The 27,561-nt window shown below is 54.9% G+C and overlaps 1 protein-coding gene across 1 annotated transcript in view; it reads right to left on the bottom strand.

Annotated features, from left to right (window-relative positions):
- Positions 1-972: 972 nt before the first annotated feature.
- Positions 973-27,561, bottom strand: part of DUOX1 (dual oxidase 1) — a 31,970-nt gene continuing 5,381 nt past the window's right edge. Inside the window, exons 9-33 of the mRNA XM_064292018.1 lie at positions 27,270-27,360; positions 26,250-26,352; positions 25,835-26,007; positions 24,508-24,683; positions 24,172-24,290; positions 23,417-23,554; positions 22,308-22,421; positions 21,398-21,597; positions 20,609-20,794; positions 18,060-18,285; positions 17,883-17,976; positions 16,047-16,222; positions 14,304-14,373; positions 13,745-13,870; positions 12,967-13,145; positions 12,260-12,490; positions 11,511-11,610; positions 11,201-11,250; positions 9,665-9,792; positions 5,228-5,381; positions 4,587-4,819; positions 4,147-4,305; positions 2,942-3,097; positions 2,572-2,700; positions 973-1,891 (exon numbers count right to left, since the gene is read on the bottom strand). Coding sequence (XP_064148088.1) covers positions 1,769-1,891; positions 2,572-2,700; positions 2,942-3,097; positions 4,147-4,305; positions 4,587-4,819; positions 5,228-5,381; positions 9,665-9,792; positions 11,201-11,250; positions 11,511-11,610; positions 12,260-12,490; positions 12,967-13,145; positions 13,745-13,870; positions 14,304-14,373; positions 16,047-16,222; positions 17,883-17,976; positions 18,060-18,285; positions 20,609-20,794; positions 21,398-21,597; positions 22,308-22,421; positions 23,417-23,554; positions 24,172-24,290; positions 24,508-24,683; positions 25,835-26,007; positions 26,250-26,352; positions 27,270-27,360 — 3,634 coding nt within the window. The 3' untranslated portion in view covers positions 973-1,768. The remainder of the gene's footprint in view (positions 1,892-2,571; positions 2,701-2,941; positions 3,098-4,146; positions 4,306-4,586; positions 4,820-5,227; positions 5,382-9,664; positions 9,793-11,200; positions 11,251-11,510; positions 11,611-12,259; positions 12,491-12,966; positions 13,146-13,744; positions 13,871-14,303; positions 14,374-16,046; positions 16,223-17,882; positions 17,977-18,059; positions 18,286-20,608; positions 20,795-21,397; positions 21,598-22,307; positions 22,422-23,416; positions 23,555-24,171; positions 24,291-24,507; positions 24,684-25,834; positions 26,008-26,249; positions 26,353-27,269; positions 27,361-27,561) is intronic.

Consider the following 27,561-nt stretch of genomic DNA (forward strand, 5'->3'; position numbering starts at 1 on the left):
GCGGGAAGTCGGCCGGGGGGCAGGGCGTCCCGGGCCCGTTTCTTTCCGAGAATTAGTAGGGGACACCTGCGCCCCCTTGCTCCGGACCCCGGACAGCGGGGCCAACCTACGAGACCTCCTGGGCTGCGACTCCAGACTGGAGGTCGAGCGCGGCGGGGCCGGTCGTGCGCGCCCCCTGCTGGCTGCGCCTGTATCCGTCTGTCCGGAGCGCAGGGCCCCTGTCCATGCCCGCATCTGGAACCTATGGGGGCCTAGGAACTCCCCACGGGGCGGCCGGGCAGAGCTGCTGTCAGGCTTCTCCAGGCCCGCCCTCCTTCTGGGCAAACTGAACGGAAAGTTCCTGAGATGCAGTAAACACTGGTCACCTCACAGGCCAAACACCCTAGGCAGACGGCTGCTCTGGGAAGACTGTGAGGGCCTTTTCCAGCACGTAAACGTGCATTCCCAAATGTGGCGTGAATCAAAGGATTTTGGAGTCTAATCCAGTGGCTGTTTTCTCCAAACCAAGAATATGTAATCTGACCAGTGTTCGAATTCTGTGGGGACAACAGAACGGATAACTTGAAATCAGGCCTTGTTCCAGAAATTCCCTCATAGGGGGTTATCCTACCTTTTAGGAGACCTGGAGAGCATCCAGTCACGTTGCGGATGGGAAAGCCGAGGCCCATCTCTACTTGGAGGACCCGTGATAGGCACAGGTGCCCAGCTCTCCTGTTGCCCAGAGAAGAGCAGGGAGTAACAGGTCCTGGAGTAAGCCAGGCAGAAGCTGGCTCCCCGAGGGTGCTGTCTGTGCTGCCCCCAGTTCCTCTCCTCTGCACCCAGCCCACCTCCTCCAGAACCCACTCGATCTCCTCTGTATGTCCCCCCCCACTTGAGTGGGCTTCAGCAGCCTCACACTAACCACCATGAGAAGCCCTTCATTAGGAAGGGCTGTCCCAGGCAGGGAAAGGGTCCTTGATTCAGTGGCTTCTTGGCAAGCAGGCGAGGAGGGAATGTCTGGTCCAGCCTCAGTGAGCTGGCTGGGTGAGTGGCCTCTGCTGGTGCCTACCCCATCCCGGGGCAGAATAAAGAAATCCTGAGAGCAGAAGGGTGATTTATTTGTAAAGAATACTATTGGAGCAGGGAGAGAGAAGCAATGGGGAGGGGCGAGAAGGACTGGAGAGAACCACACAGATGGGTACTGGGTTAGGGTCTGCCTACTGTACATGTTTCAAAACTTTGGAGAGAAAGTGGATTGTACCGTTAGTCTGGGGTACCAAGGAGGTTCCTGTACATCTCTGTGGGGCCAGCCTCTACCTCCTCCAAGGTGTTTTCCAGCCCTTTTGAAAACAGGAAGCCCGAAGGAGGGGCAGGGTCTGGGGTGGGGGCTCTAAGATGCCATCATCTGTGCTCTCATCCTTCATCCCTATGCTCACAGCCCTCTACACACACACCACTTGGCAGCTCCAGCCTTTTGAGTTTCTGTGAGTTTGTTTCCTCTTAGCCTGGAAGAAGAGGCTTTAGTTTGCCCCAAAGCAATAATAGCTCTCTCACCTCCCAAACTCTTGTTCTTCCCCACCTCCCCCCACTTCCCCAGGCTGAGACACATTCTGGGCCTGGGGGGCCTCTGAGCCCAAATGGTGACCATAGCCATTTAGACCAAGTTTGGGAGATGGGAAGGGGAGAAGAAGGCTGATGCAGCCAGAAACAGGAAGTATGGAGGTGAGGTGTGGGCCCAAATCTCTGCAGTGGGCGGAGTGGGCCGTGAGCAGAGGCCGGGGCAGGGGGCCTAGAAGTTCTCGTAATGATGGGAGAAATGAGTCCGATCCTGCTTGTTGATGAGCTGACAGGCCTTTTCCACATTCTTGGTCATGCCTGGGGGGCCACAGCTAAACACCCCAATCTTCTGGACCTGTTGAGGAAGAAGTGGAGGCTAACTTGGTATTCAGAGTAGTGAGGATTAGCTTGGTGATCAGAGGCAAGGCTAGCTCAGTGTTTACAGTTCCATTTTCTTGTTAAAGACCAGCAAGCATCCATGACAAGGGTTCACTCAGTGTTCTTGAGGGTTTGCTTAGTACCTGGTGTGGCGAGGGCTGGCCCAGTGTTAACAAATGGAGCTCAGTTTTAGTGAGTGTTAGTTTTTTTTTTTTTTTTTAGGCCCAGGTTAATCAATGCTCCAGTGGAAGGACAGCTCAATGTGTCACCAAGGGCCAGCTCACTATTTATGAGACTAGTGGCTAGCACAGCATTAATGGTTATTAACTCAGTGTCCAGGGTGAGGGCTGACTCAGAATTAATGCTGAAGGGTGGCTCTGAGTTTATGGCTGAGACTAGCTCAATCACTAAGCTCTTCTTTTTGAAGCCATCATGGCTTCAGAGGTGGCAAGTCCCTGCCCCCTGCCTCATCCCTTAAGCCCTCAGGGTGACCCCCACCCAGCGTTTTCCATTCCATTACCCCCACCAATCTCCCAGGGGATGGGTTCTCATCAGCGGGCTATTTCTTCCCTTCTTACTACTTCTCCGCCAGCTGGGTGATGTTCAGACCCCATATGATAAAGGTGAAGAGAACCTGGAGATGCAGTGAGGACTGACCTGTGGGTGGACCTCCTGCAGGGAGTTGAAGAAGGGCTCGAAGGGGGGACGGCCAAAGTGGGTGATGGAGCGCAGACCCGTGAACAGACTCCGGTTCAGCACCTTCTGGAAGTGCCGCTCACAGATGTACTGGGGGTGTAGGAAGAGATCAGGCCAGGCACAAGCAGGGTGAGCACCCAGGGCCCACCCACAGCCCAGGGGACAGAGACAGTGGGGGAGGGGTGGAGCTAGAGGCTGAAGATCAGGTCCACCAGCTCAGTATCACCCAACAACTGGGCCTACCTGTCAACCCCCCTGCCCTGGCCACCCTGCTGTACCCCACCAATCCTCCTACCCACCAAGCTGCCCTGCCTGGCTGGCCCTGACGCACCAGCATGGTGGTCCTGAGGTCGAACTTCTCCGCCAGCTGGGTAATGTAGATGTGCACGGAGACCAGGTCCTGGTGGTCATTCTCCTCTACCTCCCGGATGATGTCAGCCAGCCACTCGAACTGCCGCTGCGTCCGCGTCACCCAGATGAAGTAGATCTGGGGGCATATGGCTCGAGCTTCAGAACCCGCTCAGCCCAGGCTCCCCACATCCCACTCTGAGGATTAGAAAACTCTTCTGACCTCAGTCAGCTTGTGCTTCTGCTGAAAAAGCCTGGGGAGGTAGGGTATGGTGCCACAGGGCCAGATTCTGAAGCAGGAGATGGAGCTACCCCAGGGCATGGAGAGGTAGCCATGAGGGTTACCCTGGGGCACCCAAGAAAGGCCCCTTGGCGATTGTGAGCTGCAGGTGGGCTCTGGTGGGAAGTGGCTTCCTCACGCTGAGCCAGACCTGCCACTCCCTCCTGTGGGCCTTGCTCAGGTTGCTGGGCTCCCCCTAGAGGCTCCCCACAGGAGAGGGCCCAGCGGAGGGGCGTTTCTCAGAACAGCCTGAGGGAGTGGGTGGATGGGCTCAGAGACAGACTGGGGAATAGAAGTTGCCTTGCTTCCTCACTCCTTGGGCTGGGCCTCTGCCTGCTGGATTCCTGCGCCCCTGACTCACCTGCCAGGCCCAGAGAGACGAGCAGGGGCCTGCCACCAGGTCCAGGCTGGGGTGAAGGGGAACCGTGTGGAAGGGGCCTGAAGGCCTGGGCTGTGTCACTGGGGCCAGCCCAGCCCACCAGCCCTGCCTTGCCACCCCCCCTCTTCTTCCACTTGAGAACCAAGCCAGTTTCACCGGTGCCCCACCCTGAGCATGCCCTTCCATCTCCCAAACTCCACACCAACAATGCTCCAAGTGCTGGTCTCCTCTGGTAAGAGGAAATGGGTTTCTTCACCCCTCTCCAGCCCTGCTTAGAGGGACTCCCAGAAGCACATTCGAGGTGGGGGCGCTCCATTACTGAGGGAGGGAACCTTGTAAACCAGCAGGGACCCTGAGGCAGCTATGAATCCTCTGTCTTTGAGGATCTAGGGGTATCCTGACCTGTTCTGGGTTTCAGATCTTTCCCTTGCCCAGATTAGGGAGGCCAAAGGCAGAGACAGAAGAGAGGGATGGGTGGGCACAGTGATGGGAAGGAGGGGCCATGGCTGTGGGAGGAAGGGGCACTCACCTTCTTACAGAACACTTGGCAGCTGACTGATGACTTGAAGACCAGGTCTTTGAGGATGGAGGCAAATGGGGTAACCCCAATGCCCCCTCCCACTAGCACTGACACCTCAAACTTATGCCACTCCTGGTGGCCCTCCCCAAATGGCCCATCGAGATACAGCTGCAGAGAAGAGGGTGGGTTTGGGTTAAGCTTGGCGGCCACCACCATCGTTCTGAAGCCAGAATTGGGAGGCAGGGAAAGGCAGATGCTGCCTATGGCCCCTGGGAGCCTGACCCAGGTTTAAGGAGTAGGGGGAGGAGGAAGGCTTGTGGCATTACCGGGAACAACCAGTGTCCGGATGGTGGGGGCAGGGGGGAACACTGGGGAATCTGGTGCTGCAGGGACAAGGCCTGCTAAGGGGATGTGGGAGCACGTGGCACTCCTGGCCTGGATCTGGGCACCTTTGGGTATCTGGCACTGCTGTTGCCCGTCGGGGGTGAGTAGATCTCCCTGAGGCGGGTGGTCCAGGGCCCCGCTGCCCGAATGTGGAGGCTGAGTGTGTCCTCATGGGGTGCGGAGGTGAGTGTGAAGGGGTGGTACTCGGTGGTGCCCAGAGCCAGGCAGGCAATCCGCACCCACTGCCCTGACTTGTACTCAAAGCCTTGGGGCCGCTGGAACCGCAGATGCGTCACTCCTGAGGAGGGGTGGTGGGCAGAAGGCTGCGCTCTGAGCCCAGCAATAATGTGGCCTCCAGAAAGTTCCCCCACCTGAAGTCTCAGCTCTGCTTCTGGATTATGACATGGAAGGCCTCCCCCCACCAGAAGCCATTTTACCCCACGGGCCATGCCCACACAGGGACTGGTGGTCAACAGGGCCAAAGGGGCAGCCTGGCCTGGGCTCCTCCTCTCTCTGTTGTAACAGAGAGATTCAGGTCCCCTGGCAAAGACCTTCTCTTACCAGCTCCCTGGCCTCTACCACCCTAAGTCATTGAGCCACCTCCACTGGGCCAGGCCAGGAGATTTTGTGGTCCAGGCTCTGCCCCTGCCCTGTTAGCATCTTCAGTGCCACCAAGCTGCTCCCCTGACAGCCTCCAGGCTAGTACCTGAGGGCAGCAGCTCTGCCTTCACCACGCTGATCTCCACCTTCTTCCGGCTCAGGCTCACCAGCTTGTCGCCCCCATAGATGAGTGCTGGGACCAGGAAGAAGATGTGGAAACGGGGCATCTGGATCAGGGCGAAGCTGCCGTGGATGATGAGCTAGAGATACGGCCAGTTAGTACAGCTCAGATCCAGCCACATCCACAACAGGATCTGAGGCCAGCCCGGCCTTAGGCCCCTACATCCTACCCCACCAACACGTCCAGCCCCCACCTCTTCATGGATCATGCCCCTTCCAGGCTCTAAAACCTATCCACTCCCAACTCTAACCTCAGAAACATCCCAGGATGAAAGACACTACTTTGAAAAAACACAGAATCCATCCACTTCCCTCAACCTCCACCTGCTGTCAGGTGGTCTCCCTGACACCACCCTAGACCAAGCCACATGGCCTCTCACTGGGACTCTTGAAGTGCTGCGTAACTGGTCTCCCACTGCTATTCTTGCCTCACTGTGACCCCCATCTCTCCCAGGAAGCCAGTACTACTTTATAAAAGGTTCATCACATCATGTCATCACTAGCTCAAAAAGCCTGAGGGGACTTCCCGCTGCACTACAAGGCCTTTCGATACTGGGGTCTCCGCCTGCCAGCGTCTCCCCCTAGTCCCCTTCCTCAGACATGACAATGTTTTCTGCTTCATGGCATTTGCACTCATGGCTCCCTCAGCCTGGACTATCCTTCCAGGTTCTTCCGTGGCTTCCTCTCATTTTTCAGGCCTCAGCAGAAATGCCCCTCCTTGGGCCTTCCGTCAGTCCTCTACCACATCTCCCCGTTAGCTCCCTTCAGAGCAGCTGTCAGCCATGTGGCTTTGTTGCTCATCCATTTACAGTTCATTTGTTTTCCCTGCGGGAGGAGGGACTGCGCCCGCTTCTTTACCGCTATATTCTCAGCTCCTCAGGTGTCTGCCCGCCACATGGTAGGCACTCATAATGGTTGAGTCAACGAAAGGAGTTTCCCCAACTTATCCTCTCCTTTTGGAGACTAAAAACACTCACTACTACCCCTCTCCATGAAGTCACTGACAGGTATTGTCCAGCTCTGGTCCTTTCTCGAAGAGGCTTGCCTAACAAGTAACCAGACATGACCTGCCCCCCAACCCTCTGCTTGCTTGCTCCTGAGTCCCCGTCAGTCTGACTTCTGCCTCACCACTCCTCAGGACCGGCTCACTGAGGGCTCACCAGACCCACAAATAGCCAAGTCCCAAGGTCTCCTTTCTGGCCACGTTCTCTACCACCTTTTGTAGTCTGTAGCACCCATAGCTACCATCTCCTCCCTGGCCTCCTCAACAACACTCCACTGGCTTTCCGTCTTTCCCTCTCAGCCCTCACTTTTCGTTTCCTGGCTGGCACCATTCCTTCACCCACCCCCAACCATGGGTGTTACCTGAGCTTGATTTCTTCACCTTCTGCTCTTCTTATTCTACATTCTCCCACATGGTGTGGCCTCTCAACATACCCACAGCTTCAGCTTCAGCCTACACATATCCGCTAGCAGATCCTGCCACCACCTAACCCCCCCGCCTCCTGCCCCGTGGACGTTCACAGCCAGGCCTGTCTCCTCTGTACCCTGAATACTCCATCAGCATTGCCACCTCCGCACCCGTATGCGCGCCCTTCCTTCTCCCTGAAGCGCTCTTCAGGTCCCACTCTGCTTAGTCAAACCTCAGCTTATCTATCCTTAAGGCCTGGCCCAAGGCCCAGCTCCTCTCCCAGATCTTCCCCAACCAGTTTAACCCAAAGAAACTCCCTTCAATAAGCTCCTGTAACACTGTTTGGAGCATTCAGCTCAGCAATTAATCCTGTGCTGTGTGTTCATTTTGATTATGTCACATGCGTGGCATTTATCTCTGCCTCAAGTTTAAAAAAAAAAATTTTTTTTTTCTTTTTTTTTTCAAGTTTAAGTTCCTCAAAGGTAGGCGTTAGAGGTCTCCCTTCCCCATCCAGCATGGAGCCAGTACATAATAGACCATCAACCAAACCCATTGCCATCCAGTTCATTCCAATTCCTAGCAACCCTATGGGACAGACAAGTACTGCCCCCACAGGATTTCCAAAGCTATAATCTTTACAGGAAGCCCTGGAGCCACAGTGGTTAAGAGTTTGGCTGCTAACCAAAAGGTTGGCAGTTTGAATCCACCAGCCTCTCCTTGGAAATCCTATGGGGCAGTTCTACTCTGTCCTATAGGGTCGCTATGAGTCAGAATCGAGTCGACAGCAATGGATTTGATTTGGTTTTGGTTAATCTTTGTGGAAGCAGACTGCCACATCTTTCTCCCACAGAGTGGCTGGTGGGTTTGAACTGCCAACCTTTCAGTTAGCAGCCAAGTGTTTAACCACTGCACCACCAGGGCTCCTAAGACCCTCGACATCTACCTGTTAAGCTGAATCCTGTTCTTCATTCAGCTCTCCCTTCCTCCAGCTAAGTGCTCCCAAATTCTTGAACCTTTCCCCATAGGACTGATAGAAACCTCTCTGAGTGCATCTCTGAACTGGCTCTGGTTTCTCGGAGTTCCACGCTTGCCCCCGAGACTTTCTGAGCACTCAACCAGGCCAAGTACAACAGCAGGGTGACTTCATACTCTTCTGTTTATACACCCCATTTTGTGTTGGCTTTACTTTTAAACCACAAAGCCACTGCAGACTCAGGGTTGGCTGAGGGATTGGAGGAGCCCCCAGCCAGCTCATCTTCTGACATGCTAGCCCTGCCCTCTTCAGCCAGGCTTTGGAGCCTGGACTCCCTCCCCCAGGGTCTTCTTTTCACTGCAGTCCATTGCTTGTAACTTCTCTTTCTGCCTGCAGCCGAGTGGCCATGCCTGGGATGAGTGGGAAAGAAGAGGGTGCTCTGGCCCTGATCTCCCCGAGGAGAGCCACTCTCAAGCTTCCAGGGCTAGGACTGCCCAGCAGAGGGGGCTGTACCTTTCTGAGATCCTAACTTTTCTGCTGGCAGAAGGGCAGCTCTGAACCCCATTTCTGAACCCGCAACTCAGGGATAAATCAGAAAGGGGTCTTGGCCCCAGAAAGTCAGTCTGTCCGCTCTTCTGGGTCACCTGTCTAGTTTAAAGAAGGTGCTTCATTACCAGATACAAGAACATTATCTCCACCCGCAACAGAAACAGTAACCCAGGACACGAGGGTTCCACCCTTCATCAAGAAGGTGGGGAGGGAGGAATAAATTAGCCACAGCTTCCAAAGAAGCTTCTGAAATAAACAACTCAGCTCTAAGAAACATCCTCAGCCAGGATCGGGTAGTCAGTCATCTTCAGAACCATAAAAGGCTGAGGCACAACAGGCCGGAAACAGATCCTTCTAGGCACCAGTGAGCACTGCGCCTGGAGGGGGCAGGTCTGGCAGCAGGAGCCAGCCTGACTGAGGCAATGGTGGGCTCTCTCCCTTTGCCTCAGGACCAGGGAGAGGTCTGTATGAGTTCTGCCTGGAAGCAGGTGATGGACAGGGCAGCCAAGACAACCCATGGGGACAGCTGGGGCTGTGGGAATTGGTTTAGCTTCTCATTGAGGCCCTGGGGGTGCCCTTTGGGGAGCCACCTTTGTCCCTGAGAAAGACAGGCAAGCAGAGCCATGACACGGGGACACAGGTCAGAGTCAGCTCTGAAACTGACCAGCTGAAGCAGATGATGACAACCCCAGGGAGAATGAAGGGAACAGGACAGGAGCATGGAAGAAATGTGAAGGAAGGGAGGCAGGGGCCCAGTTAAGGAAAAGGAAGGGGGCCATTGTATCAGCAGTCTAAGTGAACACATTTTGAACAAGCTCAAGAACTTTACAGGTGGCACTTAGCTGCGTGGGGTGACTAACCAAAAACCAAACCCATTGCTGTCGAGTCAATTCCGACTCATAGCGATCCTATAGGACAGAGTAGAACTGCCCATAGTGTTTCTAAGGAGCAGCTGGTGGATTTGAGCTGCCGACCATTTGGCTGTTAACCACTGCACCGCCAGGGCTCCAACTAACACCCCAAAAAGCAGGAGCGGAACAAAAGTGGCAGAATCAATTCAAGCTATGTTCTAAAAAGGGTGATGCTCCCTTGAGTACAGGAGGTCCATCCAGGAACCAAAACCAGCCACCCAAAGTGGAGAATGGCTGGGTAGAAATGATGTGGGAGTATCAGTGAAGGGTGCGGATCAGCCTGGTGGGGCTGCTACTCCAAACCCCATGCCTGGGAGTCTTCCTCCCAAGTGCTACTTATTGGAGTCAGCTTATTGGTGGGCCCCGTGTTAATCTCTGTTGTTTAGGAAGGATGTGGGGAAGTGAAAGAATATTTGAAATAGCTGAGGGGATGGAGACCTTATGTCCCAGCCTTCACTGCCTCCCTGGGAATGTCTGGCCCAGACCCCACTAGCCTGGCTCATTGCCAACAGTCCTCACCAGGACGTAGAGCAGGATGTAGAGGTGGTGGGTCAGCCAGAAGCCCCGGAAGCTGCGGCGGCGGAAGTGGTGGGAGGCGAAGACGTACATAACGGCCAGCACCAGGAGCAGGAGCACCCCCGTCAGGCCTGGGGAGTGAAGTTGAGGGTGAAAGGCAAAGGAGCAGCGCCTTGCAGAGGGGGCTTTTCTGAGGCTTCCAAGGGTCAGGATCTCCTCTGCGCACCACTGCCCAGGGTGGTGGTGGGGGGCAGCCCCAGCGTGCTCCTCTGTTCCCTTCCCCCCACACCTCTGGTCACAGGCACTTTTCATTTCAAAAGACCCTCCTGGTCCTTCATAGCCCTTGTCACAAGTGTCATTTTTCAAGCATCCGTGTCATTACTGTCTCATATCTGTCACTCTCCTGACTCTGAAGTCCATAAGAGCCAGAGCAGTGCTAGGCTACTTCACCACTAAATCCACTGACCCTAGTGCAGCGCCTGGCCCAGCATGGACCTTACATAAATACGTGCTGAGTGAAGCAATGCACAGGGCCTCTACTCTGGGCCGGACCCTGGAAATCGGAGGCCCTACCCTCAGGCAGGCAAAGCTGGCCTGAGTCTCTGCACTACTGCACTCAGCCACCACGGCATGCAGCATGAGCCCAACACCGCCACTGAGCAGCACTGTCAGTGACAGTGAGGTCACCCTATCCCTGTTCAAAGTCACTAATGCCCCTTAGTCCAGGAAGGATTTCAGACCTAGGTATCAGGTATCAAGCAGCAACTCAGGGAGCTGGGAGGGTGGGAGCAAAGAAGGGGGAGGATGGTTCCTGGAGTGTTCAAGCAGGAATTAGGAAGATTAGAGCCCTAAAGTGTGGAAAAGCAAAGGTTAAGAAGGGATCTAATCAAAGCCTATAAAGTCCTGAACCAAGAGGTGAGCAAGAACACAACTTTATCCGCTAAATCCCAGAGTGCGGGAATTAGCAAGAACCCTCTGAAGTTCAAAGCAGATCATTTTAGGATTAAGAAAGAAAAAAAAAACAACCATGCTGTGTTTCACAGAGCGGAGTGCATGCAGGAAATGTGGTACCCCTAGGAGGGAAGAGACTGAACATATAAATAGTTCAAAAAGAGTTTGAATTGACTCACAGCTAATACCTCTTAAGTGGGTGGTTATGGGGGGTTAGGAATATGCCCCTGAACAGCCCTTGTCAAGACAGACTATGAGGGGAGGGTGGGCCTTTGCCTGGCTTGACACAGGATTCCTCCAGGCTCCTGTCATGGTAGGTGTGTGCGGGAGGAGTCCACACCCATTTCACAGAAAGAGAAACTAGTCACAGTGTAGGGGCTTGGGTGGGAGCCCAGCCAGGCTCCTGAGAGGAGGATGGGCAATGCAGAGTCTCCTACTGCCCGGAGAGTCCTCAGGGCCAGGGCGCAGAGCTGGGCTCATTGTGAGAAATGACAGAGGTTTGGGCTGCCCCAGTGGCAGACAGAACCCGGAGCCTGGAGCTTGGAGCCAGGCCCAGAAATTCACAGAGCAGGAAGGAAAGTCTCTCACCTGGCACAGTCTGGAAGAACCACCAGTAATACTTCTGGGGGAACTCGGACCTGTGGAGAAGGGACAGCAGGGAAGGACCCTGAAAGGAGATCCCTGGGATTTCCAGAAAGGACCCTCCAGAGGAGGCATCCCAATCCAGGCACTAGTTTCCCCTTCTACTGCCTTGGGGGCTGGTCACTGAGCCTTTCTCACATGTCCTGAGACTCCTCAGTCTGCCCAGCACCCTGGGAGGTGACATTCTCCTCTGGGCCCAGAGAATTTGCTTTTTACCATCCGAAAGAATTACCCCGTGATGTACACACACACTCACCCATCGTCACGGAAGAGGCCAGGGAAGAGGCAGGCCAGGACACTGAGGGGGCTGATGGAGAACAGGTACACATTCACCACGTGGCCAACACTGTGTAAGACTAAGGAAGACCAGGCAGGGCGGGGGTCAGCCTGAGGCAGCCCAGTGTGGGGGCTCAACCCATTCAGCCCAAAATGGAGGACCACAGCCAAGCACAGTTGGGGGCTTGAGGAAGAGCCCTCGGAGTTTGGACTTAGAATCTGCAACCGATGTCTTGGTCCTTCCCTCCCCACCCCCCAGTGTATACCCTATACATGAATGTAACCACATGAGTCTAAAATTATACCACTAGAAATTCATTCCTTTGGTTTCTCTCACAGAGTCATGTTTTAAAATATAAACATCCCATGGAGAGAGAACACCTGTGTACTCATTCTGAGGTGTTCCCAATGCGTCCGCTGGAGGCTAGTGAAATGCCCTTGAAAGTCTGGGCAGAGGCACTCATAGGGCAGTGAGGGGCTCCTAGGCCAACTTCACCACTGCCTTGGCCAACTCCATCCTTCCTGAGAATAATATCCCAGATTTACATTGAAGATCAATGCAGGCAGAGAAGAAAAACGGAAAGAAAAGCACAAAAGAGGAGGAAAAGACCTGAAGGACAACCGGAAAGGGCAGTCAAGGGGCAAGAAGATGGGGAGGGGGCGTCCACAGGAGGGGAAGGCAGCCAGCGCGGGGAAACAGGGGAGAATCCACAGCACGCCAGGCCCTGCCTGCCAGCACGATGGCCGTGGAGGCGATGAGGCGGTGGAAGTCCACGGCGGCGTCAAACGGCACGTAGTGGTTGAGGAAGGTCTCCCGCAGGAAGGTGATGAGGTTGCGGCACATGGTGAGCAGGATGTAGGAGAACATGAAGGAGACGCTGGCCGCCGTGCCCCGCGACAGGATGATGCCCACGCGGGTGGTGTCGGTGATGCCCGTGTGGTGGGCGGCAAAAGCGTAGTCTGCAGAGGGACCCAGGCAGGAGAGCGCCGTCAGGGCAGAGGGGACAGCTGGTTAGGGAGGTCACGGACGCAGCCCTGCAGCCCACCGCTCACAGCAGGCCGGCCCGCAGGGTCTTCGTCTAGCAGGCCCCGCGCCGTCACCCACAGTCGGCCAGACCCCCAGGGCTGTCAACTATCGCAGGTCACGACCCGGGGGGGGGGGGGGTCCGTTCTCGCTGTAGGCCCCACCCCATGGCTGTCACTTATCTCAGGCCACGCCCCAGGGGACACCTTTCTCACTGTAGGCCCCACCCCTATGGCTGTCACTTATCTCAGGCCACGCCCCAGGGGAGTCCTTTCTCACTGTAGGCCCCACCCCTATGGCTGTCACTTATCTCAGGCCACGCACCAGAAGGGGGGGGGTTTTTCTCGCTGTAGGCCCCACCCCCAGGGCTGTCACTGATGGCAAGCCCTGCCGCCGGCGGCCTGTCACTCACAGTAGGCCCTCTCCAGGAAAAGCCCCACAGCGATGGCGTAAAACACTGCCACGCAGCCTATGTGGCGCCGGTAGTTCTCAACGAAGCGTTTAAACTGCTGCACAGTCTGGTGGCGGCGGCTACGTTGAAACTTCTCTCGGTGCGCCTCGGTGAACAGCAGTGGCTGGAACGACGTTACCCTGGGAGACAGAGAGTCTTGGCCCTCAACCCCCATCAGACCCGGCGCGGCAGTGGAGGCCTGCTCCCTGGAGGGGCGGGCGCCGGGGGCAGGAGCGCTGAGAGAGTCTTGCTAAACAGGGTTCAGACCCGAAAGGCTATACTGTGCTCCACAAGCAGGCTGTCAGTGAGGGACGCTTCCCGAGTAGCCACTTACTGGGTCAGCTCATCCCAGGGCATGTGCTCTGATTAGCCTAGTGCCCACTCCCACTCAGAACAGTCCTCTCCCTTCCCAAGTCTGTAGCTCCCAACCCCCATTCAGGCTTTTCTGGAGACTCAAAGGATCCTTCCTCCAGGAAGCCTTCCTGATCTCCCAGGCAGAAGCCAGTGCTTACTCTGAGCTCCAAGGTCCCTGGGGCTAAGCACCGTTATAACGTTCATCAGCGGTACATTGTAATTAGAAATGTACCAGGCTATCTCACCAGACCAAGAAGTTCCTGGGCTGGGACTACGCTGCCTGCACCCCCAGCGCTTAGCACAGTGCCTGGTACAGAGTAATGAACGTGTGTTTGCTGAAGGGATGGGACGAACTGCCTGTGGTTAAGGGGAGGAACAGACCTACTTCTTGCCAAACCTCCGGCGAATCTCCTGGGGAGGGCCTGTCTCCACCGGGCACGGCAGTCTCTGTGGTGTTGGCCCCGCCTCAGGGTCGCTGCGGGAACAGCGGGCACTCACTCTGGGAGAGGGACTAGGGCAGAAATGGCAGGAGACAGGACCCTGACTACCTAGCCACTGTGTCCCCTGCTGCTCCTGGTCTGCCTCCAGACCCACCCTGTCAAGGAAGGGTCTGATCGCTCAGCCAGGGAACAGCAGGCATTCCCATGGAGGCTTAGCAAAGGAGTTGGCTCCTAGGGGTCCAGGCCACCACATATGGCTGTGCCCTTTACATGGGCATCTGGCCCAGGCAACACGGAACGCCGAAATCCAGCTGGCTGTATGCCCACCAAGCCACATGCCCTGGTGCAGGGCTGCATCCACCTACAGTAAGGGGCGTTTTCTTCTCATTTGCACAAAGGTAATACACCAGCTGGCTAGCAGCAGTTCTGGTCCCAGACATTCTGGGGAAAGAGCAACTCCCCAAGCCCACCCTCTGCCTTCAGTCTTCCCAGATGGAGGCTCACCAGATCTGCTCCTGGCTGATGTAGGAGGCACGCCGGCAGAGGTCCTTGATGACTTCAGGCACCTCCACCCCTGCAATGCAGAGCTGGGCTCAGGAGCAGCTCAGGACCCAGAAGGGCCTAGCTCAAATGCTCAGTGCCCCCTGCCCCTGCTGGTGTCTGTACACTTCAAAGGGTCTCTGACCAGTGAATGCCCTGCCTCTGGGTGCCCAGGCCCAGCGCTTGTCCCACTCCTGGGGCTGGTATCAGGTTTATGGGGGTAGAGCTCAGGAATGTTATGTAACCTGCCTGCTAAGCCCATTTCACCACAAAAACCATGCTTAAAGCCCTCCAGCTTAACACCTTCTAGGAGTTCAATCTAGGTGGCGGGTATATGAGGAAATCACTGTAAAAATTTTTTTCAAATTTTCTGTTTGAAAATGTTCATAATAAAATGTAGGGGACAAAAAAGAGGAGCGCTCCATTGTTCCTTGTCTGGGCTGAGGGCAGAGGGTCAGGGCAGGATTGAGTTGTAAATCCAGGTTCTCACAGGAGGCCTGGGAATCTCCAGGTCACTTCCAAGTGCTAGACCAACCCTGAGATGACCCTGGTCTATAGCCCAGAGGCCAAAAGTGATCAAGCTGAGCTTAATGAAGCCTGAGTGTTGAAAGCAAAGCCTAGATGTCTGTAGGAACTCTCAAACGCTCAGCAAACAGGAAGCGTGGCGAAACAGGGACGACTGGCAGATCCCAGTGGAGGCCACAGGGATGCTGGCTGTACTATTCTCACACCTTTCTGTAGGTTTAACATTTTCTAAAATAAAACTTGGGAGAAACAACCAATCACAACGACTATTAAAAGCAAGCAAAACAATAGTCGGTGCTAGCTTTCTCCTCAATCCTCCTTCCCCAAGCCTGGTCCTTCTCCACTCCAGGCAGGGGCTGGCTGTTCCAGGGACTCTGCAGCCTGGGCCCACTTCCGGACCCTTGTGTCTGCCCTCAGGGCCAGGTGCCTGCTGCCTGAGAAAGGTGAAAAGCTGCGGAATCAGGAGTGCTGGGTCTCCTCTCTGCCAACTCCCCCTGGCCTGCGGACCACTGGACGGGGGAAGCCCTGACCAGAAGCACATCTGGGTCTTGACTCGCTTGCCCCCTCGCCCACTCAGGCTGCTCAGCCCCCAAAGTTCTCATAATCCTGGGAGGGGCTGGGTTTGGTCTCAACATCCCAGTCAGAACCCTAAACTGAGAACACACCCTAACGGCTCAGAGCAGGCCAGAGGCAAACTCCCTGCCTGCTACCTGCACACTCCTCATTGACTCTAGCCCCCACCCACCTGAGTCAGACACAGGTGGGGCAGGAAGTAGGAGGTGGGACAACAAAGCCTGTCTTCATGCACTCAGCAAACATCTACTGAGCACTATGCCAGGGGAGGAAACCCTGATGACTTAGTGGTTAAGAGCTACGGCTGCTAACCAAAAGGTCAGCAGTTCGAATCCACCAGATGCTCCTTGGAAATCCTATGGGGCAGTTCTTTTCGGTCCTACAGGGTCACTATGAGTTGGAATTAACTCTAAAGCAGTGGGTACCCCAGGGGATATAGTGGCAAACAAAACAAGAACACCCCCCCCCCCACACACACACTGGACATGTTTTTTTCTGATTTTCACATAAATAAAACATGTCTGTGGTCTCCTAAAAGTACGTGGGCCCTAGGTATTGTGCCTACTGTGCCGAGTGGCTAAGTCGGCCTTAACCACCAGGCCACCCCACCTTTGACGCAGAGCTGCGTGAGACGGAGCTCGCTGTCATGGTCCCTCAGCATGAAGTGGAAGTCCTCCCACGTCAGCTCCTCCTTGTCCTGGAAACCCGACTCCTGGAACATGGACTCCACCACCTCGGCCAGCTGGGCCTTGGACAGGCAGTTGTTAGAGATCTCGATGAAGGACCTGGAGGAGGACCAGAGACAGAGCAACCTGTCACCCAGTGAGGTCAGGCTCAGACAGGTGCAGGGTGGGGCAGGCCCCAGGTTATGTCATACGGTTACTACTGACGCAGGAAGTGGCACTGAGAAGGTGCTCATCTAGTCTGCAGTTGACACCAAGCTGGGTGGGGTGTTACCAGCTCAGGAGGTAGAAGAGAACTGAAGGTGACCTTGACCGATTAGAAAAAGCAGCCTTCAGGCATGGGAGAACCTACAGCTGAGGTGAATGTCCACTTAGTTCTGGGTGGGCCATGTCTTCTCTTGGGGCAGCTCTCCACCCACTCTCTTCTGTTGATGCCTGCCACACATCCCTGGACTCCCACCGCACAGTCCACGAGACAGTAGGAGTAGGGGGTGTAACTGCAATGGCCGCTGCTTCCTTGGGTCAGCATCCTGGGGTACAGTCAGGAGTGCCTCCATGCCCAAACTGATGGTGCCCCCATACAGTTGCAGTGGCCACATTTTCTTGGGCTCTACTTTGGGACCAAAGCAATCAGGCCATGCAAGTGTGTACAAGTCCAACAGAAAAAGACCCAGCTCACGTGGCTTGGCAAGCACTGCCATCACACTTAAAAAAAAAAAAAAAAAAAAAAAATCATCCCACTGAGGCTAAGCAAGACCCACATGAGTTACAGGATGAGAAGCTGGGCACTCAGCCCTTAGAGGCACGGACCCTCTCCTAGATTCCTAGCACCTTGCCAAGCGCTGGGTCTGCAGTGATTCACCCAGTGGGGTACAAACCAGTCACCTTGCCTGGCCCTTTTAGAAGCCCATGTCCAGTGTGGGTATCTGGACCCTAGGAGGGATGTGGCAACCAGGGGAATGCTTAAAGCAGTGGAAAGGCTTAAAGGGGTAGACAAGATAAAAAGATCTGGGCCGCTTCTTTCACTCTATTCGTTTGCTCATTCATTTCATTTTATCTTATTCAGTAGCTATGTACTGACTGCCTGCCATATCCCAAGCAGAGTGCAGAAGGGGCGGATTCAGAAGGGAACAAAGAGAGATGTGAACCCTGCCCTTGTGGGAAGCTGTGTGACTAAGCATTGTCTCCAGGAGTATAAAGCCTGATGCTCAAAGCTGGCCTTTATTGCCACCCCAGAACAGAAAGAGCTGAAGAAGCAGGAAGACAAGGGTTAGAATGTAAAGGAAGTTTCCCTGTTTCTCCTCCTGCCTGTCACGTGATTAATACTAGAAGAATGACTAAGGTCATCCACTCATCCACTGATGGACCCATCTAGTCTTTTATTATGTAAAGCAAAACATCTGTAAAACACAGCCGAGGCCCCTGGGTGTCATGAGAGTTCACAAAGACCCCAAGGCATCCAACAGGGGTTAGCAGACTTGGTGGTTGGTTGTGTTTTTTAGGTTTTTTTTTTTTTAAAGTGGGGAGGTTTTCTGGACAGTTTTAACAGTGCAGACATAAACCCTCCTGGAGGCAGGGGCCTGGCCAGGTAAGCTTTTGAAATTGGATGCTTTGAGAATCTAGGATGCAGTGGTGCCCCCACTCCACCCCCACCCCCACCCCCACCCCCATCTCTCACTGCAGGTGGCCACATAGCCTCCTCTGACCTGATCTGTTCTCCTGTTAAAACATCAGGAGGCCTCAGGTGTGGCCCATCCCTTACCGCATCATGGTGAAGAACTCATCCTTGGAGAGGAAGCCATTCCCATCAAGGTCATACATGGTGAACATCAGGCGGGACTTATCCTCTGGGGAGCCTGGGAAGAGACACGGGATGCAGACAGCTCCCTGCTGACAGACATCTGGTGCCTTGAATGGCCTGTTGGCCCCTAAGCCCCACCTTTCATGAAGACCACCAGGATGTCCAGGAACTCCCGGAAGGACAGGTAGCCATTGCCATCCTTGTCGGCCAGAGAGAACATGGACTCCACAAACATGTCCTGGGGCTTGAGGCCGAGAGACTCGGCAAACTCAGCCCTGCTCAGCTCGCACGTCAGGGCCTCTCGCACCTTCTGCGAGGAGTCCAGGGGCAGGGTCCCTGCATCTGCCTGGTTAATGTCCAGCACCTGCACTTGGGCAGTGGCAGAGGAAGAGAGAGAAGGAGACAAGACCTTGCTGACTTGAAGGCCAATTGGGTTTACAGGAGCCATCTTTTGAGGTGTCTGCACAGTACCCCCTCCCCTAATCCCCACCTCATCAGCCCTGGGGTTGGGTCCCTGGGGCAGTGTTTGGTCCACAGAGTCCTGGCCCTCTGCCTCAGCTGACATGGGGCTGTGTTTGGTCCACGGAGTCCTGGCCCTCTGCCTTAGCAGACAGGACCAGGGATGCACATTTGACCCAAGCTGGGGGTCTGGAATTGAGAGAATTCAAAGTATCCTGGAATTCACACTAAGAGGACTCAGCCAGTCAGCTGTCAGAGTTGTAGACCACACTCCTAAGTGCTCAGAGAGAGAATGAAGCAGAGGCATAGAGAAAGCAGAGGCAGCCTAAGGGCGGAGTGACCTCATCTGCTGCCAGCTTTCGCTTTCCTGATCCCTCTGGAGGCCAGTCAGCAGTCCTCCTTTTGGATTTCCTGAGACATCCTGCATACTCAGTCAATTCCCTTTTGCCAATGCTAGCTTGAGTGGGTTTCTGGGACCTGCATCCAAGAGTTGTGACTAAGACAAGGCCTCCGCTGGGTTGAGGAAAAATTGGGCTTGGGAAAGGGAAATTCTCATCACAGGCCATCTCCAGACTACCCAGGGGCTGCCCGCCATGGGGAAAACAGGCAGCGAGGGAAGCAGGCAGGCTGCAGCCACAGGGCCTGTCTTTCCTGCCTGTCGGCCCCTAGCCTAGCCTGATTAGTCCCAGCAACCTTGTTTCAAACAAGGTGCTTTAGTGGAAAGAGCCTGGGGCTAGAGACAAGAGACCCAGGTTCATGTCCCAGCTTTGCTACCTGCTTACTGCGTGACCTCATGCAAGTCTCTTCAATTGTCTGGGACTCATCTCCTCATCTGCCCTACATATCTCATGGGGTTACTTCACAAGCGGGGCTGTGTGGAAAGTGTAAAGTTGAAAGCCACTGTACAGACAAAAGGGACTGGCAGCCACCCCCAAGGCTACAGCAAGGATGCGCATGTCCCTGACGCATCCTGAACAGAGTGGAGATGCCCAGGTCCTGCCTTGCAATGAGTTGCCAGCTGAGGGCTGCCAATGAGATCTTCAGATGTGCTGCCAACTTGCCCATCCTGAGCTCCCTTGGGTCTCTCTCTGTCCTTGTGCCTGCTCAAGTTCTACTTGTTTAGAGATTAAATGACATAAGACATGTGCCTGGCACATAGCAAATGACCATTAAACAGTAGCTTCCCCTTATGAACTCAACTGCTAGAAAAGGACATCATGTTTGGTGAAGTAGAGGGGTCAGCTGAAATGAGAGAAACCGTCAATGAGCTGGACTGACACAATAGCCCCAAGAATGGGCTCAAACATACCAATGATCATGATGTAGGGTCACCGTGCATTGGAGCTGACTCGGCAGCAACTTACAACACCTCAGGAATCCTCTCCCCAACCAGCCAACCCTGCTCCTTCTCCTCCAGTTTCATTTTTGACCTTCCATGGGCACCTCCTGCCCCTTTTTTCTGACCCAAAATTTTCCAACTTTTGTGGAAATTTTGAGGCCTTGCCAAATCTCACCTCCACCATGACCATACGCCAGCCTGAAGGTTTGCTACCTTTTCTGACCTTCTAGGCCACTTATTTCCTGGTTCACTTTTGCAGTGTCTTTCTTTGTCGCTCATTCTATGTATGTTCCATCTTCCCAGTGGGATGATAAACTCCTTCAGTGGGAGGATCATGATGGACTTATCCTACCTCTCCCTCGCTCCTTCCACTCCACTGAGCTGGGCCCAAGCTGCCTTAATTCTCATGCCAGTCCTTGCATTTTTCCCTGTCTTTTTTCCCCACATCCTCCCAAGAGCTCTCAAAGGTAAGCGAGATGGGCACTAATGCTCCCTCTTAGCTTCTGGCAACTGCAATCCCCCAGGAGGGATGGAGTGGGGCTCTCACTGCCCCTACACTGCCTGTCTTGATCTGGGTCTCTGCAGCCTTCTGGTAAGGTTGAGATGAGTGGGGCAGAAAGCCTGGGCAGCCCCCAGGAAAGGAGGAGTGACACATATGCTGAGAAGCCCCTGCTTGAGGGCTACCTCTCTGGAGCCTCACAGGGGTCAGGGTGAGAGTGGGGGTGGGGGTGGGGGGAAGGAGTATTTCCTGGCAAAAGTTGCCATAAAGTGGATTACTGGCCTAGAACTCAGGGTTTCTGACTTTCCCTGAAGTCACCCATGGCCTCACACGGGTAAGGACATCACTACAGGCAGACACACAAGGATAGATCTGACCCCGTGCACACACCTGGGAGAAGAGGTGCCTGAAGAAGGTCTCCAGGAGGTGGCTCCGCTGCTCCCGTGTCACAGCTGCCTTCATCAGCTCCTGCTCCCGAAGCTCCCACTCCTGGACGCTCAGCCCGCCCTCCTTCAGAGCCGCCCGCAGGCTCTCCACCAGCACCTGCCGCTCTTCCTCCAGGTTAAACTGCAGCACCTACGGGGCAGCAGGAAGAGCAACCATTTATCAAAGCCTCTGGGGGCCAGGCGCTTTACACGGATTATGTCAGGGGGCACTAGAAAGAGCAGCCTTGCAAAAGAGATACCGTTCTCTCCCTTTACAGAAAAGGAAACGGACTCAGTGGCCGGTTTACAGGTGCACGGTTAGCGTTCACAGGCACATGTACAAAGCCAGGCTTCCTCTCCGTTCTATACTAGGGAAGTGAGGGGCTGGTGAGGAGGCCAGGGGTGGAGAGAACTGGAAGCCACACAGAGCCAGGGCCTGATTTAGCTTCCCCCCAAATCCCTAAAAATTCATTAGGTCCCGAAATAAAAGGACAGGGAAGAGGGCCCACCTTCTCCCAAGGACTCCTAGCTGGGACCAGCCAGGAAGTTCTTAGAAAGGGAGGAGGCAGACTGTGTCTGCAGGAGTAGGAAAGGACTGTGGAAACCATGTCATCCAGCAGGCCCCGGGCAGGACAGACATGTTCAAGTTCATCAAGCTATCAGGTGCTGTAGCCAGGGACTAGGACCCAGAAGCCCTGCCTCCCAGCCCAGTGCTCCTTCCCTTCTACCTGGTTGACAAGGAGCTGGGCCATACCAGGTCATACTCCTTGGGGATCTTAAGCAGCAGAGTACGGCGTCCATGGTTGCTGGACAGGATGAGGTTGACCTGCTGTGAAGGCTGCAGCTGAACGGTGCGGAGCACAGAGAGCCCGCCGTCTACCACACGGATCTGACCCGGCTGCAGTTGCAGGAGCACGGGCCGGCAGGGCTCCTTGTGGCCCTGCCATTCCAACACTGGGGAGAGATGGGGTGGGTCAGCTGGGGCCCACTGGAGCCAGGGGCACAGGGGTAAAGACAGCCAGCTCAGGCTGGAGTTGGATCAAGGCCTCTGGCAGCTGGCTGTCCCTTTCTTGGGTACTGAGGGTCATCCTCTCCCCGACAGTCCTGCTGTGTCTCCAGGCCATGAGAACCATAACTTCCATTTCCTGAGTGCTTACATGTACCCAGTACTATACCAACTGCCTCATTTAATCTTCATAAACCTATGAGGTAGGTGCTATTACTATTTTGCAGATAAGAAAAATTAGGTCTAGAGACATTAGAAAAATCTGCCTTAGGGCCTATAACCCATAGGGTCAGTCTGACTGTAGACCTTCATTTATTACTTCTCTGTTGCCTGAAATTCCAGTATCTGATGCCACAAAGCAGCAGTTCTCAGGGATTTAGGAGTCACAGCAACCCTGTCAAATGTAGGGGGGGTCATGGGGCCTAGTCCCCATGCATCTATCACATCCCCTTTCTTTGGGACCACTGGGAGGAGCTGCAGAGATTGGGGGACTCCAGGTGGGCCACCTATCTAACACCACTGTGGCACTTCCCACCTACCCTGGCTTCCCTACAGTTCCAGGAAAGGGAAGCCTTTTCCTTAGGCTGCTGAGGTGGAGGTGGGGGGCTTCCCTGAGACGCGTCCTCCCCACGATCACCCTGGCCAGCCCAAAGCCTACCTTCCACACCGCCTATGAGCTTCTCAGACATGATACTCTGACGGTCCTGGCCCTGGAGCCTCTTGAAACTTCTCCTCCGGAGCTGGGCGACAATCCAAGCGCTAAGCAGGCTGACTGGAAAGGCAGGAGCCATGCAGGAGGATGCTCAGGGGGAAGGCAAGGGTCTGGGGAAATGGTAAAGGCTCCTTTCCCAGCTCTTTTCCTTCACAAGGTCCCCTGCTGCCCCCACCTCCCGGGTCTGCCCCCTCACTTGTCTCAAATTGTGAAGCTCCTGGGGAAGGTGCTTTGCATCCCACAACGGGCTTTAGACAGCATCTAAGATGCCTGCCCAGCCTCCCCTACTTCTACCACTGAGGACTGGTCCCAGCCAGAGACTAAGTCCAGAGTCTTTGTACCAGAGATTGGACTTACCCCGCCAGGCTGGTCAACACACACACACACACACACACACACACACATGCCAGAGACTACAGCCCAAGCCCCTGCCCCAGAGCCTTCTGCCCCAGCCCTGGTTCTGAAGCAGGAGTTTGCCTCTGACAGACCCACAGGTCCAGGATCCTACATACAGCTGGAGCCCAGCCTCTCCTTAACTGTGAGTTGGCTCAGTGTGGCTAGATGGAGCCTCCGCAGGAGAAGTGAGCCATGATTCTGCCCTTGGGAACTTTGATTCTGGGTTTTGGGGCTGCCACATCAAGCTGTGTATGTTCCCCTAGGAACAATTCCAGGGAATACCAGAAATGGTGGCCCTGCTACCCCCAGCTCTGCTGGGCCTCACAGGTGCCCGAGGGAGGGCAGGACTGAGGCTTAGAACTGGGGAGGTGGCTCGCATTAGGGCTGGGAGGGGTTGGGGGCGGGTATAGCAGTAGGAGGGCCAAGCAGAGGGACTCTGCCTGGCTCCTGACCAAGCTGGGCCCTGGGGGGAGCCCAGGAGAGCAGGGAGGCAATGCTCTCCAGAAATGGCTTATCTGCAGGTCAGAAACTTCTTGTGTCCCTTCCTCCTCTGACATTTCTGCCCCCAGGGACAGCACCCTGCAGTTTGTAGTCACAGATGGAACCCCCACTCTAGCTTGCACCCTCTCACCCAGCCCCACCCTGCCCATCCCTCTTACCCAGTGGGAAGCAGCAGAGGGTCCCAATGACAACTCCAAAGCCAAAGCCACTGCCCTCAAAATAGTCCCGAACGACAGGTGGAACACAGGTGGGCAGGCCCTCGGTGCTGAGCTGTCTTGGCTGTGGGCAGGGATCTCCTGCGAAGGCAGAGAAAGCCAGGGTACTGGGTGTGCTGAGGCCACAGGCTCTGGCACAGGATCACTGAGCAGGTGAGGGTGGTGGAAAGAGATGTGGGGCTCCAGGAGCAGAGGGGGAGGGCTGCTGAGCCCTGCCATTGCATGAAGAACGCGGCATTTGCCTTCTTGGATAACAAGTGGGGTTAAAAATGAAACTTAATCTCTGTCTCTCCCTCACCGGGCACACCAAGCCCTCCCCCGATCACTGCTGTGGCATCAGGATGTGGTCCCTCTGCTTGGCCCTCCTACTGCTATGCCCTCCCCGAACCCCTCCCAGCCCGAATGTGAGCCACCTCCCCAATTCTAAGCCTCAGTCCTGCCCTCCCTCGGGCACCTGTGAGGCCCAGCAGAGCTGGGGGTAGCAGGGCCACCGTTTCTGATGTTCCCTGGAATTGTGCCTAGGGGAACATACACAGCTTGATGTGGCAGCCCCAAAACCCAGAATCAAAGTTCCCAAGGGCAGAATCATGGCTCACTTCTCCTGTGGAGCCTCCATCCAGCCACACTGAGCCACACTCACAGTTAAGGAGGGGCTAGGCTCCAGGCCCAGTACTCCTCCGGCTCTCCGGGCCACTTACCTGCATGCCAGACAAAGACGTTGGGCTGCAGGCTGCTGGGGTTCACGTCGGTGATGGCCACTAGAACATCCCGTAGGGAAGTATTTCTGATCTCTTCAATCTCTTCCTCAGAGAAGAGCCTGGTCATGAGGAAAGGTGAGGAGTTATTACAGTGGGAGAGAGATGCAGGCCCCTAGGCCTAGGAACTCAGAGGAAGAAAGAGACCCAGACAGGTTGGGAAGGGAGTTGTGATGCTAACTGGAAATCAAGAACTGATGGGGGTTGCCCACAGCCAGGGAGAGGGTCTAGGGCCCAGGCTGAGGTGGAATCTGAGGTGGGGGCTCAGGCAGGCCTTACCCGTTCCTCGTGTTCTCAAACCAGTAGCGGTCACCATCCCGCAGTCGCACGAACTGGTCGAGGACAATGGTACTGAACAGGGGCCCTGGGTCCCCATGGCTCTCCAGGAGCCCCCCTGGGAGCAGCTCCAACCTGGACAGGTCCTGGCTGTACAGGGCAGCTGTGGCCTCCAGCACCTGGTGCTACAAAGGGGCAGGAGTGAGTGAAAGGACAGGGCGCCAGCCTGGGGGCAAAGAGGTGGCTGCCAGGGATTAGTCTCAGGGGTAATAATGCTGACAGCAACGATAACTCACACACACAGAGTCCTTGCTATGCCTCAGGCACCACTCTGCCCGCTTTACATAAGTTAGCTCATTTATGGGAAGCCTTTCACAGATTTTGTGCCTATTTTATAAATTGGAATGAAAAAGGCCTCTAGTCCTCTACTTCTGTACATAACTTACTCATAGAAAAGCGTGACAGTTGAACGGGCAAAATCAGGAAGTGCAAAAGTCGAATGGTAGAATGATGTGTTATGAGAGGTTTATATTTTTTAGAGCTAAATAAAGTAGAATCCCCAATCACACATTGTCTTCTAGAGATAGTCTTCAACAATATGTTCTCAGCATTTTCTGCCTGATCTTTACTGCAGTTCTTTTCTCCTAGTCTAAGAAGCACATGATCAGCTTAAATCCAACAAGGACCCACTGAAGCTCAAGATTTGCCATTCTTGGTGCGCCTGGTAGCTCCTATTGTTGTATAGATTTTATGAAGTGTTTCAGCCTCATGCACATATCATTTCTGCATCATCCTTTTCAATTCTCCATTTCACAGCAATTTTATAAAACAGTAAGGGTGAGAGGCAATAACAGGCACACACTTGTAGAAACGCTGCTGTGCCAAGATGGTCAGGCAACTGAAGCTGGTCTCTGGGCTGGCACGCAAGGCTGCTCCTGGCTGATAGCTCAGGGTGTGACAGTTGACTCCTCAAAGGCAGTTACAATGTCACTGCATGGAAGTACATCTTGTTCCAAAGTCAAGGACCTTCTATATCCACTCAAGGGATTGTTTGGAAGAGTAAATGAGATAATGCCTAGTAAGTGCCTGGTATACAATAGATGCTTAATAAATGTTTGCTGAATCTGAGCACACAGAGTCCAGAGGCAAATCCTGCTGGTCTGATAAACTCCACCCTGGTGTGTGATGGGGAAATCGACCTTGGCGAGCCCTGGATGCTCTCGCCAGGTGGTTGTCTCTGGTGCCCATGTCTCACTGCCCGTTGTGCACGGCTTGGGCTGGTATGCCCTGGCTCTCCCACCCTGGCCTTTGGGTCCTGACCCCTCCTCACCACGTTATCACTCTGGGAGAGTGCAGGGTTGATGTCCTGCCACCGGGTAATGGAAGGCAGGCCCAGAGCTGCCCTGGCCTTGGTGTAAGAGGGCAGGCCCAGATCCCGGCCTCGCTGCAGGCAGCTGGCGAGGTAGTCTGTGCGGGAAGACTTCAGTGGTCCTGGCCAGAAATCTGTGGATGAGAAACCAGAGGGTCTGAGACAGCTCAAGGCCACCACAGAGGCCTCCAGTCCAGGCCTCAGGCTCCAACCAGCCCCCGGGGTGACCAGAGCCATGGTCAGTGGGTCAGAAGCTCTCTCAGAGGCAAAGGCAGTGCAGGCTCCCAGCCCTGGACATCTCCTCTGCTTGATCTGGGGCTCCAGCCGTCTCCTCCCAGAGGAGGTCCACAGCCTGCAGAGGCAGCCTCAGGCTCACCTCGCAGGTCCTCGACCACCACATGGTCCTCTCGCTCGGCGATCTGGGAGGCCATGCCCAGCAGCAGTGCAGCCACGTCCTCAGCACTTTGCAGGTTTGGATGCTTTGGGGGTGGGGAGAGGGGCGTGCCTGATGGGACCAGAGGTCAGGCAGCCAGGCTCCCTCCATCTCATGGCCCTTGTCCCTGAGCCCTCCCAGGTCTGCTGTCTGCTCCCAGACTGAGCCATCGGCCTGGGCAGGCTGATTCCCTGCTCAGGGTGAGCGATGCCTGTATCCAAAGCCCATGCTGCAGGGAGACAGGTTTCTACAAGCGCAAAGGACCCCAGTCTTTACTTCTTCAGTCTTAGAACGTGTAACAGTGTGATTGGCAAGGCACTAGAAGATCTAGGTCTTGGTCCTGGCTCTGTCACCAGCCAGCTGTGTGACTTTGGGCAAGTGGTAGATCTCTCTGAATCTCAGCGTCTTCCCTTTGCAAAAAAGGAATCAGACTAAAAGGAGGCTGAAGTCTTTTTCAGCTCAGCTCCATGACTCTGATTCTATGCTTTTCTCATCTCCCTCTTCCTCCCCTCCCTCTTCCATCTTATGAATACTCTACATAAGAACAAAGTATCTGATTTGCTTTTAAATTAACAGTCAAGGCTCTTCACCTACACCGGCCTAGCTTGGATGGACAGACTATCCCTGGTAATCTCTCAGAATCTCACATACACACATTCACCCGCTGAGGTATGTCTAATTGGGAAATTTCCTTGTGGGGCTGGGATGGCTGGGATACTCCAAGGGCTACAGGGCTCCCAGAGCTGTCAAGGAGGAGGAAGAATCTACGAGGTGGAAATGAATGTAGAACCACAGCTGCACCGGTTCCCTTGGTCTCTCACACAGCCCTGGCTTTTGACCTAGTCATCTTCGACATTGGTAGGGGAGATGGCTGAGACCCTAGGGCTGCCTCCTCCACTCCTGCCCATCCCAGGTCACATACACACACACATACCCACATACACATATGCCCCCAGCCCTGACCTCTCGGCTCCAGTAGCTGTTGCAGACTCGGAGAGCTCTGGAGACACTTGAGTTCCGATTGATGACCCCCTGGAAGTGGCAGCTGGCATTTCTGAAATGCAGGGAGCAGGAGAGCAAGGACTGAGGCCATGGGCTCCCAATGTCAGGCATCATCTCTGGTCTCCGAGACTGCAGCCATGGGCCCTAGGCCATTGCTTCCCTCAGGTGACATGTAGTCAGGCCACCTGAAAACCTTGGTAGGTCTTGAACAATCTAACTTTTGGGAGGTCCCCTCCCCCTACATCAGATCATC

The sequence above is a fragment of the Loxodonta africana genome, chromosome 10 (assembly GCF_030014295.1).
Source record: "Loxodonta africana isolate mLoxAfr1 chromosome 10, mLoxAfr1.hap2, whole genome shotgun sequence".
Classification (NCBI taxonomy): domain Eukaryota; kingdom Metazoa; phylum Chordata; class Mammalia; order Proboscidea; family Elephantidae; genus Loxodonta; species Loxodonta africana.